Source organism: Paroedura picta, chromosome 15, assembly GCF_049243985.1.
Source record: "Paroedura picta isolate Pp20150507F chromosome 15, Ppicta_v3.0, whole genome shotgun sequence".
NCBI lineage: Eukaryota > Metazoa > Chordata > Lepidosauria > Squamata > Gekkonidae > Paroedura > Paroedura picta.
Genome location: NC_135383.1, coordinates 9,922,460 through 9,937,866, shown reverse-complemented (window position 1 = coordinate 9,937,866; position 15,407 = coordinate 9,922,460). Strand labels below are relative to the sequence as shown.

Sequence of the window (15,407 nt, the reverse complement as noted above, 5' to 3'; positions counted from 1 at the left end):
AGGATAGAGTTAGATTTTGGCTTGTTTGAGCAACCAGTAGATGCAACCTGGGAGGGTGCAAGCAGTGACTCGAATAAGGATTTCCAACCAGGGGTCTGCCAACCTCCAGGAGCGGGGGTCTGCTGCCTTTCCCTTCCTGCTTTTAGTGGACTCAGCCAAGGAAAGGGAAGGTGAATGTAAGCCACTTTGAGACTCCTTCGGGGAGAGAAAAGCGGCCTATAAGAATCTGTTCTTCTTCTTCAGTAATATCAGGGCTCTCTCAACCTCACCTCCCTCACAAGGTGTCTGTTGTGGGGAGAAGACAGGGAAGGGGATTGTAAGCCGCTTTGAGACTCCTTCAGGTAGAGAAAAGTGGCATATAAGAACCAACTCTTCTTCAATAATAGGGCTCTCAGCCCCACCTCCCTCACAGGGTGTCTGTTGTGGGAAGAGGAAAGGAAGGCGAATATAAGCCCCTTTGAGACTCCTTCGGGTAGAGAAAAGCGGCATATAAGAACCAACTCTTCTTCTTTAAACATATGCTCCTTTTAAAAACTGAACGATCACTTATTGGTAACGCTGGTGAACTGGGCCTTGCAGAGAGCTTCATCTTGTCTTAATCCCACCCTGTGCACCAAATGGGTCTGTATTGCCCAGAAACCTTCATGTTTGTCAGAAACTAAAACTAAAAACCTTGTATTCTTCACAAAATAAAATGACTGAATAAGGTAACTTCCACCTGTGTGACCTAACCATGGTGCCTGCACAATAGATCTTTTCCTGTGGTTTGAAGTCCAAAGCAACCTGGAAATACTTATTTTTCGGATACGTGACCATCAACGTGCCAAATTTCAACACACATCAAACTCAGATTTTGTAACGTTCCCAGCCTGGGAGGGATGATTTACATATTCTCCCCTGCCGAGGCAGCATTTCGTAGGCTCTGGTAAGTGAAAAGAGACCGCAGAAGAGTTGTTAATATGCAAGAAATTCTGTGGCTGCAGGACAGTACATAATTGAGCGTTATCTCCAGGCAGAAGGATCTGTCTGTCAGTGTTCTCAGAGCTCCTGTCAAGATTTCGGATGCAACAAACCGATCTCTCAAATACTTGCAAGAAAACAAGATGGGTTGACCTTCACAGTTAAAAAGGGGGAAAGCTTCGGTTAAAAAAGGGAAAAGCTTAAAAAAAAACGAAACAAAGCAGCAGGGAGACCTAACAAACTAACTCTGAACAGGCAGTTAAGATCTTATCTAGGGAAGGAAAATTAGAAGCACCAATTTTTTAAAAACACACACACCCAAGAAATTCTGAGTTTTGAAAGACTCTCTGGTCAAGCATGCTGTTATATTGTTAAGGATATGGCCTTTTGAGAAAGCAGTCCACAAATGAAAGGTCCTGCTGATTATTGCTTTCAAAATCAAGGAGAAACATTTCTGGCCTTAAAAATGCTACAGATTATACACAACGTGATGTATTAATACTGCTCCGGACGCCGTGTCCTTGGCCGCTGGGTTTTTGCAGATGAAGCTGAAGGGCTGGTAATTTCCCTGGTCATCAGAAAAAAAAACTGCTGAGGATATTCTATGCTAATTCTTTCTTTTTAAAAAAATGCTCATGCAGGTTATAACTTGCGCCAAACTTTTTGATTCCGTTAATCTCATTGTCCAAACTTCTTTCTATGTGAATACTGCCACAATAGACAGAGAGCAACAATCTAGTTAATTAACTAGTCCATCATCTTAATTGGAAGAGCGGCTAAACCCTAAGCAAAATATTTATTCTGCAGATTTTATTCTGCAGATTGAAGGCTCGGGTGCAACTGAAGGCAGACCTGGGCACCTGTGTCCTGGAGTGCTAACGGAGGAAAACAAACATTCCTTGCTGTGTCCTAAACTGATTCTAGGATTTAAAAAATGACCATAAGAGTTTTAAAGTCACTTGCAAACAAGCCCATGTGCCACTGAGCATGGAATTCATAAAGTTGAGCCATGGCTTAACATCTGCCTCATCATACGTGTTTCTAATATTTTGCTCCCTAGGAAATTCAGTCCAAATTCAGTCCGCACGATGCTTGGTCTTTAAGCTATACGTTGGGTTTGTGCCAAAATTCAAGAGACGCACTTTCCCCAAATACTTGCTGCACACAACCCGGATATGGTTGCCAGCTCCAGGTTGAGAAATACCTGGAAATTTGGGGGGTGGAGACTGAGGATGGTGGGTTTTGGGCTATAATGCCATAGAATCTAACTTCCAAATTGTTTCCTCCCAGTGATCTGGCGCCTGTTGCCTGAAGATCAGTCATAACAGCCAACCTGGAGGGTGTCTACCCTAGATCCTGATGAATTTCTGCAGCAGGCGTACCTAACTGTATTACTCTTCCACTTCCATTCTCACAGGCCCTGCTTAGTGGCAAATCGTTAATTCTCGAAATTAGCAGGAATTTTTCATACTTTTAAAATGAATGCACTGCAGTTGCCTGGGAGTACTTGCAAAACGCCTTTTCCTTTCTCGGGGACCAGTTTTCTCATCTTCCCAGTCAGAAATGGGACAGAAAAGGCTTAGAGAGCAAAGGGAGGGGCTGGCCCACATCACTGAGGTTATCCGCTCCGGGAAATAATATCCAAGCACAGAACTAGAGATCTCAGGCTGCAGAGAGTCACTAGGAAGCAAGATTTATTAATCAGACTGTGAGTTATGAGTAAACCTGCTCAGGGGAGTGCGTTGCCCCAAGTTTCTTCTAGCATTTTCTCTCCAAAGCACCTCTCCAAGATATATTAGTCCACCTCTCTGCTCTCATCTCCCACTCGATCACAAGTGGTTCCTGATTTTTGTCCAGTCCTTGCCCCCCTCTGACCTAAAAAGACTCATTTATCACAGCACACAAGCTAAGCTCCTCTGGAAGAGGTCCAGTTCAGGTTTTCCTGCCAGTTTCTTGGATGAAGAATAACTAAACCTGATAGTTACAACTGCAGAGTAATGAATTATTTGTATACCACCCTCCCAGGAGCTATCTGTACTTAGTTCTTTCTCCCTCTGCATGTTATCCACAGGAGAGCCCTGAGAGGTAGTGACTGGCTGTACATAACTTTGCAGGGGAAGGTGGTTTCCAACCAGGTAAGGCCTGGCAATTTCCTGGCATTACAACCACTTCCCAGCCTGTCGAGATCTGATTCCCCGGAGAAAATAGCTGCATTGCTGGCCAGCCTCTCTGGAATTCTATCTTGCGGCAGTTTCTCCCATCCCAAGGCTCAACCCTGTCCCAAATCTCCAGGAATCTCCCAACCCTGGAGGATGTTCAAGAACTATCCGGCCTGCTATTAAAAAAAGGCAAAGGTTGAAATCCTGGCCCCAGTCGTAGCATAGCACTTCCTTTCGGTATGAAGTTGAACTCAGGGTTGGTCTCATGTTCTTATTCGGGGTCCCAAAGCTGCCCAAGCTCACGTGTTCTGCTAAAACGAAAGAGGTATAGACGTTTTTGCACCTGAATGGAAGGTTATTGGGGGAAATGGGAGGCTTTGATGACTGAGCAATTGTGTGATTTCTATTCAGGTCAACCCAAATGATACAAAATAAGGCACAAGTTTTAGAGTGCTCCTCATCAGGCAATTCTTTTAAAAAATGAAGGGAAGCAGATGTTTCAAGGCAAGAGACATGCAGAGGGAGTTGGCCATTGCCTGCCTTGGCATCACGGCCCTGGTATTCCCTGAAGATCTCCCTTCCTAATATTGGCCAAGTTTTACTCTGCTTAACTTCCAAGATCCGATGGAATTGGGCTGGCCTGGGCTATTCAGCTCCTAAGACCCTGTTCTGCCATCCTTTGATGATGGATGCCAGCAGGCATACAGTCTGAGTGCATTCCAGCAATTGCATTCTGGGAAGAAGAAACGAATAATGGAGGGCCATAATCTCATGGGCAGGGAGGAATCAAGAGTCCAGCGCGATCCAAATGGAAACCCAAGTGAGAATCGGCCATTCTCTTTGCAGGTTCTTGCAGCCTTTAACAGTTCTCTGGTGAACCCTGCTGGCCAGGATGTGTCTTGAAAGCAGCCTGGTTGCTTTCTGGTGCTTTCTAGTGTACGCAAAGCGTAACCGCAACATGGTTGTGGCAGTCCAGTGTCGGGGGGCAGGTGTGATTCAAGCCATCTATTGCCTTACTGGTGTATCTTGAAATGTCATGTCAGAGAAGTTTAACAGATACAGTGGGCTGCCCAAAAGACAGGTGAGTGAGCTCCAGATCAAATCAAACCTGAACTCTCCCTAGAACCTAAAATGGCTACACTGAGGCTGTAGTACTTGGGTCACTTTATGAGAAGACAAGAGTCACTGGAAAAGACAATCGTGCTAGGAAGAGAAGAAGGCAGCAGGAAAACAGGAAGACCCAACAGGAGATGGGTAGACCAAAGGAAGCCGCAGCCCTCTGTTTGCAAGACCTGAGCAAGGCTGTAAACAGCAGGACATTTGGAGGTCATTAAGCCTCCGGGGAGGGCGGTATATAAATATAAATAAATAAATAACTGACAATACTTAGTTCACCCTACAAGCCCCCACACCACTGCAATCTACAAATCTTAGTCTGGGGAAAGAGCTGGGATTTAGGTAGCCAGCTTCCCAGTAGCAAAAAAGTTGCCTAGGGACCACGATCACATTGCCCAGGGAGCCTCCTGGCAAGGGGGGGGGGGGGAATTTCAGACTATGGGCTTCCAAGACCCTTGGACGACTCTCTAGCCGCTACACCGCACTGTCTCTCCCTTCCTGGGAAGATAAACTGGTCTGTCACGAATGAGCACGGTGACCTCCGTGCTTGACGCAGGAGAATCCAACCGGCCAACCTTGCAGGGCGGGCGTGACGTGGCCGCCGCTCCACCCGCCCCCCTTCCCACCAGGAGCCTTAGAATGCGGAAGCCGCGCATGCGCGACCGCTTCGCAAAGTGCCGAAGGGAGTTCTCTCTTTCGCCCCAGACATTCTCGCTCGACGTTCACCGTCCAAGCGAGGCAGGTCTCGCGAGAGAACGCGCGGCTTCGAAAAGGAAGCCGGAAGCTTTATCGGCGCGGTCCCCGTGGTGCGCTCGTGAATAGGAGCCGGGCAGAAACGTCGGCTGTTTAGACTTCTGTTCCGGGCTCGCGTGATGTTTGGCCAAGAGCGAGCCCCAGTCGCAAACGCCGGGCGCCGGTGCTCGGGGGTGGCCGTGGCGGGGCCTTGAGGGTCGGTGAGCAAAGGGTAGGGAGCTTCCGAAGGGCCGCTTCCTGTTAGTCCCGGCAGGACCGGATCCTGTCGTCCTCGCAGGGAAGCAGGTCGCCGTGGGAGGGGTTGGCTTACGCGGTGGCGCTTATACAACCACCCTGCAAAGCAGACCAGTTTGAAGACTTCGTGTCGCAGTCAAGGACTACGAGAGGGCTGTACGGTGAGTTTATAACAGGCTTCCCTGAGGTTTGATGGACTGGGGAGTAGTAGACCAGAAGGGCTGCGCAAGCTGGGGAAGGGACCCCCCTCCAGACACCCCGCCCTCCCCAAGAAATCTCTAGGTGTGTCCCAACCCAGAGTTGGCAAACCTGGCACTGTACCTAAGCAATGCTATTTCTTCCAAAAGAAGTGAGCAGTGACTCACGAAAGCTTCTCCCCTGCCACAAAGGTTATTCAAGGTGCTGCTGGCTCTTTTCTGCTGCTTAAAAAACAGTGCAGAGAGCTCAGGGTTATCTTTGCCTCATTAAACGTCATTGTTCTCTTTGCACGTCTTACTGTTGTGTAGTCTGGACTGCACAGGGAGGAAAACAGTCCCTACACAAATTGTGAAGTCTTAATGCTGCTTGCAAAGTCTTAATGCTGCTTGATTTGCTCGTGCTTGTGGGAAACAAAAAAGTGCAAAAAAATTGTCAGTGCTAATGCTTTGCATGTGAATAGTCCACTTCACTGTTTCCTTTACTTATCTTTAGCAGGGTTTGTCTGAAAGGATGTGAAGAAGGAAGAAGACTTCCAGTCACCCAACCATGGAACTTCCAAACTACAACCAGCAACTACTTCGACAACTGTACATTTTCTGCAAGGAACAGCAGTTCTGTGACTGTAGCATCTTGGTCGGGGAATCCCATTTCCGAGCTCACAAGCTTGTGCTGGCAGCAGCCAGTCTCTTGTTTAAGCCCCTCCTGGAGAGCACAGATACTATTTCTATTGATGCATCAGTGGTGGCCCCGGATGACTTTGCCCTGCTGCTGGAGATGATCTATACGGGTAGACTGCCCCTTGGGAAGCATAATTTCACCAAGGTAATCTCTGTGGCGGACAATCTGCAGATGTTTGACGTGGCTGTCAGCTGCAAAGCCCTCCTCAGGGACCTCCTAAGCTGCTCGAATCAAGACCACACAGAGAGGGACTTCTCCATTCAGACAATTGGTGCATCCAGTGAAAGTACTGCTGTTTTGAACTCTTCCCAGGCCACGGTGCTTGATGCCAAAGTTGCTGCGGACTTGCAGCCCTCTTTAAGAGTTTCTCCTTGTCCTGCAGACTCTGTTTACCCTATCAAAACACAAGGACAGAATGAGAATACACATTCAACGTTGACTCATGAAGAAACTGTAGATCAGGAGACACTTCCTAATTCTGGTAGCCATCATTCTGAAATCTGCCTAGGACAGTGTCCCGATGGGCAGGGCATCTGTGAGGGAAGGGAGAGCACAGAGCCCCCACAAGAAGATGCAGGTGAGCTTATTGTCAATGAGTGTTACTTATTTTTGTGCTGTCTAAGATTAATCTGCTTTGTGTCTCTCCCAGCAGCTTCTAGGGAAAATTGTGCATGGCCTTTGTCTTTTTTTTTTCTTTCCTGTGGTGCGTTATCCATAATTCTAGGAAAAGTTAAAAGTTATTTAACTTTTCCTACCATTATGGTCTTTTCCAGAGAGTCTTGTCTTCTCATACTGTGACCAAAGTACAATAGCCTCAGTACAATAGCACAATAGCCTCATTTTAGCTTCTGGGCAAAATTTAGGCTTAATTTGATCTAGAAACCACTTATTTGTCTTTTGGGTGGTCCACAGTATCTTCAAAACTCTCCCTCAGCACCAAAAAACCTGTAGTGGCCATTTAGCGCCTGTGTTCTTCCATGTGCAACAAATAAATGTAAATAAACCACACGATGAATTCTTGGAGAAACCCAGGCTAGCTAGCAGAAGCCTTCTAGAGTTCTGTTAATGTCTAGCTATGCATTTGCATTCCTGTTGATTATGTTTTGAGCATCAACCTTCCTGCTGTAGTATTTGTGTGGGGTTCTTTGTATGGAGGCTCTGATTAGCTTTTGGCTCAAAGAGGTAGAATACCACCCACCACCCACCCCACACCATTATTCTCCATGCAACACCAGCCTTTGCCTTCTTTTTTGACCAGGAAGCTCAGGAGAGGAGAAGATTGTAGCTGCTCTGCTTCAGGAAAGGAGGAGAGAGCTGGTTCAGAACGTGACCGAGTTGGGGCCCATCCAAGAGCTCTTGGAAAAAGGAGAGGAGGATTTCCTTCTTGAGAATGAAAAGCAGGTATACAGGAGGAAAGGTTGAGCCCACAAAAGGCTGGGGATGTGTTTCTCTCAGCAATGGGCTTCCACATGACCATTTTGAGAATGCAGATTATGCCTAAATCTAATCCTGGTGCTTGTATCTAAACCTATGAAGGGAAACTGCCCCATTTTTGTTCCATTTGAGTGGAACAAACCTTACCTAGGAAAGTCTCAAAAAAGTGACCTCTTCTTGCTCTGGGCAACGTCTGGTGCCACAAGAAATCTATATGTCTCAGAACTTGTTTCTAATTTGTGTGCCCTGTCTCAGTAGATCATACTGGGCTGTTGTCAGAACAGCTCACCGAAGGAGGCCGTGGGGAATCTGATCAAGGCAGCGGTGGAGGAGAAAACCCTGAAAGCAGGGAGTCTGCTCAAACTTCTGTTTGCCCTGAAAGCTTCATTCCCCAGACTACATCGTGTGCTGAACAGCTGGGAGCCAGCAGTAGTCACATCAGATGGCGCAGGTACTGTGGAGCACAACTAGGTTTGAAATCTCTTTAGCTTTAGAAGATTCCAGTTTTGATATTTCGCATATGGATGGCAATTATCTAATGCTGATCTCATTGTTTAAATCTCATGGCACAGTAGCAGTAAATAGGCAAGGAGAATCCTACTGGCAGATTGTCCAAATATGCCCTTTAATAAACACACTCAAAACACAGCAATTCTGCTTGTAACGAATGTAGAAAAATCCGCTATCGGGGATCACGTTCCACTGCTGGGACGTTTCCTTGTCTCTTAGCCAGATGGAATCTTGAAGCCTATGGGAAGAACCTCCTGAGACGCCACCGATCTGCTCTTGCCAGATGTGCTGTCGACCCCCAGCTGTTGCACAAAGGGCTCTCTGCGGTGCAGCATCTAGCAGCTGGAAACCGAGAGGTAAGAAAGAACAGCAGGAAACCTGACTGGCCTCATCAGGGCATGGAACTGCCCTGATCACGAGGAACGTTCGACACTATTTGTGCAGTAAGATGCTGAGCAAGAATCTCTGTGACCATGAAAAGCAGACTTTTGGCCTCAAGCCCAAAGGAGGCTTTCAAGGTGGGCTTTGAAGGGAAAACAGGAAGGTGGCATCTTTAGGATATGGGATCTCAGTGAAGGACCTGGCTGGGTACTAAGAAGGCCATCTGCAAACTGCTTCATTACTAGGTTGCTGTCTGTTTTGAAGGTGATGGAGAAGATTGCGACAGGTGTACCCGGATCGAAGGTGCTCGCCACATTGGCCTCTGCCGCCCTGGAAGAAGAGACTCTTTCAGCAGTGGCTATTTGGCGGGTGCTCCAGGCATTGCAAGACCAGGAGTCCCCTCTGAAACAGCTCCTAGAGGAGGTGCGGATGGATGCTGAAGCCAACCTCTTCTTCCAAACTGGTGAGTGTGACAGCTGCCCGACAGCTGTTACTTTGCACACCCCTGGAATGAGACCGTTACCTAGACCCAAAGCTGGTTCCAGCCAATCCGGGAGAAGGCAAGTTTGGCTCTTGATAAGTGTGCAGCTGTATGTGTGCATCAGCATTTCTGAATCTGCGCCTGAAGCACAATTTTTGCAGCCTTGGGAAATCAGAGATTAATACAAACTGAGCTTTCAGGGTAGATTATTCTATGGCTTTTTGGATGCTGATGCACAGTGCATAGTTGTTGGGCCAAACTGTGTTTGGAGAGCATCAGCAGCGTTGTTTTAATCACGCAGGGCTGTTGATGGAAGGGGAAGGTGGGGAGGCTGACGTCCGGCGATGGCTGGCAGAAAAGGAGTCCCAGCACGAAGACACGGGCCAGGAGGAAGAAGAGCAGAAGCCCAAGCTTGGCCTGCCGCCCGAGGGTGCGGCCCCAAAGAGGAGCTTTGCCTGCAGGGCCTGTGGGAAGAGCTTCCGCTTCTACTGCCGCCTCCAGGGGCATGAGAAACGGTGCCGCGTTGACAGCCAGAAGCAGGACCCCTGCAAGGACTGCAGCGAGAGGAGCCCTTCCAGGAAGGAATTTGAGAATTTCTGCCTGGAGACTCCGAGCTCCGCCTCCAGGAACAAGAAGAAAAAGCGCCTCCCGGTGGCTTGTGACATCTGCGGCCGAGAATTTGCTCATGCCTCAGGTACAGCTGGCACAATGGAATAAGAAGAGCCCTGCTGGGTCAGATCAGTGGTCCATTTAGCCCAGCCTCCTGCCTCACATTTACTCCAGCCAGTCTTTGGAGGGCCAGCAAAATGGCATAGAGGTCAAGGCCTTCCCCTGATGTTGCCTCCTGGCTCTGGGATTCAGAGGATTAGTGCCCTTGAATGTGGAGGTTCCCCTCTTAGCTCCTCCGTGCGGCTTATCTCATCCCCTTTGGAAGCTGTTTCTTCCTGTGGCCATCACTACGCCCTCTGGCTTTGCATTCCACATTGCAATCACTCTCTGTGTAAAGAAGCTTTTTCCTGCTGTCCATCTTGAACCTCCCGCCCGTCAGCTTCGTTAGATGCCCTCGAGTGCTAGCCTTTTGGGAGGCAGAGGGGAAAATGAGGTTGTCAGCAAAACAGGGTGTCTGTTGTGGGGAGAGGAAAGGGAAGGCGACTGTAAGCCGCTTTGAGCCTCCTTCAGGTAGAGAAAAATGCCATATAAGAACCAACCCTTCTCCTTCTTCATTGCCAAGGAAAGATTTCACGCTCCCAATTCCTAGTCCGATTCTAGGCACCACACCATGCTCACAGGGACGGGGGGAGTAGATTCTCACCAGCTTATAGTTTCCTGTGGATTCTTACCAGCTTGTCGTTTCCTGTCACCCCGGCTGGAACTTGCCTGTGGGAACAATCCAGGAACAGTTTTAGTGTGGCCATGAGCTCCTGGTCCTCTCCATGGGGTCCTCTCCAGCCGCCACCAGCTAACCTTAGGAGGAAAGGATGCTCTAGGGAGAATGTTCCCCTTCCCTTCCGTTTGCCCACATTTGCAGGGCTGCCCCCGAGCCTTTAAACTGGGGACTCTTCAGCCTTTTTCCCGTTTCCATGTGCTGCTCTTCTGCCTCCCCAGGGATGCAATACCACAAGCTGACCGAGCACTTTGACGAGAAGCCCTTCTCCTGCGACAAGTGCGGGGCCAAATTTGCCGCCAACTCCACCCTGAAGAACCACCAGCGCCTGCACTCCGGGGACCGGCCCTTCGTCTGCAAGCACTGCCGGACTGCTTTCTCACAGGCTTCGGCGCTCGCCTACCATACCAAGAAGAAGCATGCGGAGGGTATGTTTGTATGTCCGTCTTTTAAGGACCTCTATTCCGCTTTTCCCCGGGTGGCTGAGAACATTACGATCGCACACGTGTTCATGCGTGAGCTTGCTCCGTAAGGAACCCTGTGTGGGCAGCAGAGGCGAGGACCCGCAGTAATGGGTTTGAACTACGTGTAGAATGATATCGGCTAGATACCAGGAAGCCCCTTGTGGCTCAGGGTGGTAAGGCAGCCGACATGCAGTCTGAAAGCTCTGCCCATAAGGCTGGGAGTTCGATCCCAGCAGCCGGCTCAAGGTCGACTCAGCCTTCCATCCTTCCGAGGTCGGTAAAATGAGGACCCAGCTTGCTGGGGGGTAAACGGTAATGACTGGGGAAGGCACTGGCAAACCACCCCGTATTGAGTCTGCCAAGGGTCTGACATGACTCAATGCTTGCACAGGCTATACCTTTAGATACCAGGAAGAAATTTCATAGTCGGAGTAGTTCAGCTGTGGAATCGACTGCCTGTTTTTTGCTTCCCCTTCTTTTCTATCACTTCCCCAAACCAAACAGTGGCCGAGACCTTCAGCGGGCAGAGTTCAGCCCTGGGTCACTCAGTGGTTTGGTAGTTTCCAAAGTCGATCCCGCCGTCAGTTTTGGCAGCTTTCTTTTGCAGGGAAGATGTACTCCTGCCAGTATTGCGCCGCAGTCTTTGCGCAGTCCATCGAGCTGACCCGCCACGTGCGCACCCACACCGGCGACAAGCCCTATGTGTGCAGGGAGTGCGGGAAGGGCTTCCGCCAAGCCAACGGCCTCTCCATTCACCTTCGCACCTTCCACCGTGAGTAGCTGCAGCTTTATGGCTCCCATTGCTACGCTTCAACAGTATAAGCCTTGGACAGTCCCTTGCACGAGTAGCATAAAGACTCTGCATGAATGGAAAAGAAGTTCTGTAGGAGTGGCAACCAGCAGCCTTGTCCCGGAGGGACGGACCAGAACCAATGGGATGAAATTAATTCAAAAGAAATTCCGCCTAAACCTCCAGAAGAAGTTCCTGACAGTCAGAGCGGTTCCTCAGTGGAACAGGCTTCCTCGGGAGGTGGTGGGTTCTCCATCTTTGGAGATTTTTAAACATAGCCATGTGACGGAGAGGCTGATTCTGTGAAGGCTTAAGGGAGTGGTAGGTTGCAGTGGATGAGCGAGATGGGGGTGAGTGTCCTGCATAGTGCAGGGGGTTGGACTAGATGACCCATGAGGTCCCTTCCAACTCTATGATTCTCTGTTGCACATAGACATCGACGATCCCTACGACTGCAAGAAGTGCCAGATGAGCTTCCCCACACTGCAGGAGCACCGCCAGCACATCCACACGGCCCACTCCAGAGAGTTCCACCCATGCCCAACATGCGGGAAGGTCTTCAGTGCACCATCCCTGCTGGAGCGCCACGTGGTCACCCACGTCGGGGGGAAGCCTTTCACTTGTGAGATCTGCAACAAAGCTTATCAGGTATGTCATGCCAAACACCCAGGGATCCCTTCTGTCTGTGCGCCCTGTTTTTCAGTTGCTCCCCGGGTGTCTTTGGAAGGCCACAATCCCTCAAATGGTAGTCAGAGATGCTCCAGCTTTAAGTACCGGAGTGTGAATTGCAGTTTGGTGTTTGTCTGTACACAGTAAAATCTGTCACCTGCATTTATAGAATGATTTTGTCCAGGGCAGTTTGAAACATTTACAAATTCCATAAAACAGGACACTGCTACAAAAGTTTCAGGTTTGCACCAGGAACAGCCTGCTTGAGAGATCGTAGAATCATAGAGTTAGAAGGGACCTCCAGGGTCATCTAGCCCAACCCCCTCAGAAGGCATCAAACTCACAACTACATCTAGTCGTCAGAAACCAGACGGATCACAGGTCTGATCCAGCTGGGCTTCTGTGTTCTTACGCTCCTTACCACGGTAACCATGTTTCATTTCCTCTCTGCAGCAGTTGTCGGGGCTGTGGTACCACAATCGGACCCATCACCCAGATATCTTCGCGGCCCAGAACCACCGTTCTTCCAAGTTCTCCTCGTTGCAGTGCAGCTCTTGCGATAAAACCTTTCTCAGCGCCACGGCCTACAGAAAGCATGCCAAGGAAGAGCATGCAGGTAAGGATGGAAGGCTGGCAGATCGAGCTGCTCTGAAGATGCCTTCGTTACGGTCTGGCGGTCAGCAGGGCATGGTCCTGGTCTGAAAGCCGTCTGGCTTTTGTCTCCTTCAGATGTGGCACTCCACGAGTGTGAGCATTGCGGGGGCTTCTTCCCCACCCTGGCCTTGCTGCAGGCTCACTTGAAACAACAACACTCAGGTGAGCATGTCCCTTCCCCACCTTCCCGTCTCCCTTGCTTTCCTCTGAAGGCTTCCAGGCTCACTGCGGCCCTCTCTTTGCCGTAGGATGCCGGCCGTTCCTCTGCCCGCACTGCTCGGCTTCCTTCCACCTCCAGGAGGCGCTCCAGCACCATGTGGCCACAGAACATTCTACGCAGGAAGAAGAGGCGTCTCTCGGCTGTGGACGGTGCAGGGAGCTCTCTTCCGGGCCGGAGCAGCTGGCAGAGCACTGTGGGGCCGAGCACCCCAAAGTGGTGTTTGGAGGCTCACATGTCCCCAGAGCCCATATAGTGCAAGTAAGTAACATTTCTTCCAGACAGGCGTGTGATCTCTTCAAAAGCGGATATTTAGGATATTTCACGTCAAGCTTCTTCAGGGAGATATCCCTTTGAATTCTCAGTAGAATGTCACTTAGCGTTTTAGACCACTCTCCTGTTTCCTGGCTTTGTCTTGACTTTCCCATTTCTGACCGGTTGAGTTTTCTTTAAAATATTGGTGGCCAAAAGGGCTTTGGAGCTTTGCTCCTAGGCCAGGGGTTCTCAACCTGGCAGTCGGGACCCCTTTGGGGGTCGAACAACCCTTTCATGGGGGATACGGCAGGACAAGCAGCTTGGCCAGGGGTGGGGGGAGGGCTGCCATCTACACAACAGCCTTACGGGGTAGATCGAGATAGAGCATTCATCTGTCTGGAGCAGCAGAAAAAAGCAAGATTGGCATGGTGGGACAAGAGGCAGAACTGAACTGAGAAACCCCGGGGGAAAAAACAATTTATATACAGTCATGATCAACGGCCACAAGTTTCAGGGCCGAGTAGGAATCGGACCCCCAGTTTCTCGACCTCTGGGAAGACCAAGCAGCCACACTCACATCTGTTTTCCTTTCAGGTGATCCAGGCACCTGAGCAGGTGATAGCTCTCGCCGAGTCAGAACTTGCCAGCTCCCACGTGTTCCTGACGCTGCCGGATGCCCAAGGATGCCACCAAGGCCGAACGGAGCTGGTGACGGTGACCATGGAAGAACTGCTGGATGACAAAGTCACCCTGCTCTGCAAAGAAGCCGAGTGAGGGAGGGGTAGAGAACCCACCTGCAAAGCTGCTTTCGGCAAGAAGAACCTAGAGGTGCGCCGGAATGGGCCATAGAGCCAACCTAGACCACGAGGAAACTCAGGTCTGGAAATACGGTGGGAAAGGAGGGGGCTGGAGGATCTAGTGAGGAGTGAACCTCTTGAAAGGATACCGGTGTCCCGTTGGTATCATACCTGCACCACTGACACCTCCAGGCACACCGGTAGGAGGTGTACCTGTACCCATGCCTACCTTGGAGGGTCCTGGGCCTGAGGCAACTGCCTCAGGGCCACAGGAGGCAGGCACAGAGTTGGCATCGAGGATTCAGCTGAGCATCAGGGCCAGCCAGACCTGGCACAAGACGAACTGGCCCAGCTTTTCATGCCTTCAGCCGCGTCCAGCCCGGACAGCTCGCCGGACCACCAGAGGAAGCAAAGACGAGCTGGTTCGACAACTCCCCTCTCTTCAGTCTGCCCACACGTTCCTCGGCATGGCAATAATCATAGCAAGCATCTGACACTCTTCGCAAGATCTGTCATGCTGCTTTCATAGTGGTAGTGAAAAGCTTCTCCGGGTCCTTTTTGGGGGACGTGATAAGAAGGGCCGAGATGCCTTCAAAGCCTTTTGTCTCCTGAAGTGGGCAGCATGTCATCCGGTATTCCATGTGAAGACTCTGTAGCGTGGGCGGCCAAACTGTGGCTCTCCAGATGCCCATGGACTACAATTACCATGAGCCCCTGCCGCCTGGCAGGGGCTCATGGTAATTGTAGTCCATGGGCATCTGGAGAGCCAGAGTTTGGTATATCCCCCCCCTGCTCTATGTGCAACAGATGGTGAGCTTTTCCATTAGGCCCCCTTTGGTTTTAATTGTTAGCCGCCTCGAGGCGACAAAAGTCGCGAGAGGCGGGATATAAATCCAAGAAATAAATAAAAATAAAATAAAATGTTGTACCAAGCAGTCCGGTGGAGAATTCTGGGGGGAACCGGAAAGCTTGTAAGAAGTCCTGTGATATTTGAACTGGCCCTCCTAAAAACGTTCTTCCACCGATGTTGAGCTTTTGGAGGTTTTCTAGGGCTCGCTGTGGTTTTCGTCTGCATGGGAAAGCGGTGTTGTTCCTCGATCTGGCCAGAGGATGGCAGCAGATGGTCGTGCGAGACAATTGGGATCCCGAGGAGATGGGGCCTGCTGTGATTGGCCACGGGTTGCTCTCCTCCCAGGTGGCGAATGGTAGAATTTTGGCCAGGAGAGGGGTGGCAAAGGGATGGGATTGGCTTAATATTAGCCTCGCAAAGTAA

At 50.1% G+C, this 15,407-nt stretch overlaps 1 protein-coding gene across 3 annotated transcripts; it reads left to right on the top strand.

Moving 5' to 3' along the window:
- The first annotated feature begins 3,625 nt into the window (after nt 1-3,625).
- Nucleotides 3,626-14,820, top strand: ZBTB40 (zinc finger and BTB domain containing 40). Of its 3 annotated transcripts, none has more exons than XM_077311878.1 (14): nt 3,626-4,200; nt 5,913-6,675; nt 7,357-7,499; nt 7,791-7,983; nt 8,262-8,398; nt 8,688-8,886; nt 9,206-9,598; nt 10,510-10,716; nt 11,360-11,524; nt 11,976-12,190; nt 12,665-12,827; nt 12,941-13,027; nt 13,114-13,343; nt 13,932-14,820. In XM_077311878.1, exons 2-14 carry the CDS (start codon nt 5,967-5,969, stop codon nt 14,109-14,111), a joined length of 3,021 nt encoding a protein of 1,006 aa, XP_077167993.1. In that variant the 5' UTR covers nt 3,626-4,200; nt 5,913-5,966; the 3' UTR covers nt 14,112-14,820. The 3 variants fall into 3 exon arrangements, with proteins under 3 accessions (XP_077167993.1, XP_077167992.1, XP_077167991.1); XM_077311877.1 differs by lacking the exon at nt 3,626-4,200 and adding an exon at nt 5,016-5,383 and having other exon boundaries at nt 5,916-6,675; XM_077311876.1 differs by lacking the exon at nt 3,626-4,200 and adding an exon at nt 5,017-5,383.
- The last annotated feature ends 587 nt before the right edge of the window (nt 14,821-15,407 follow it).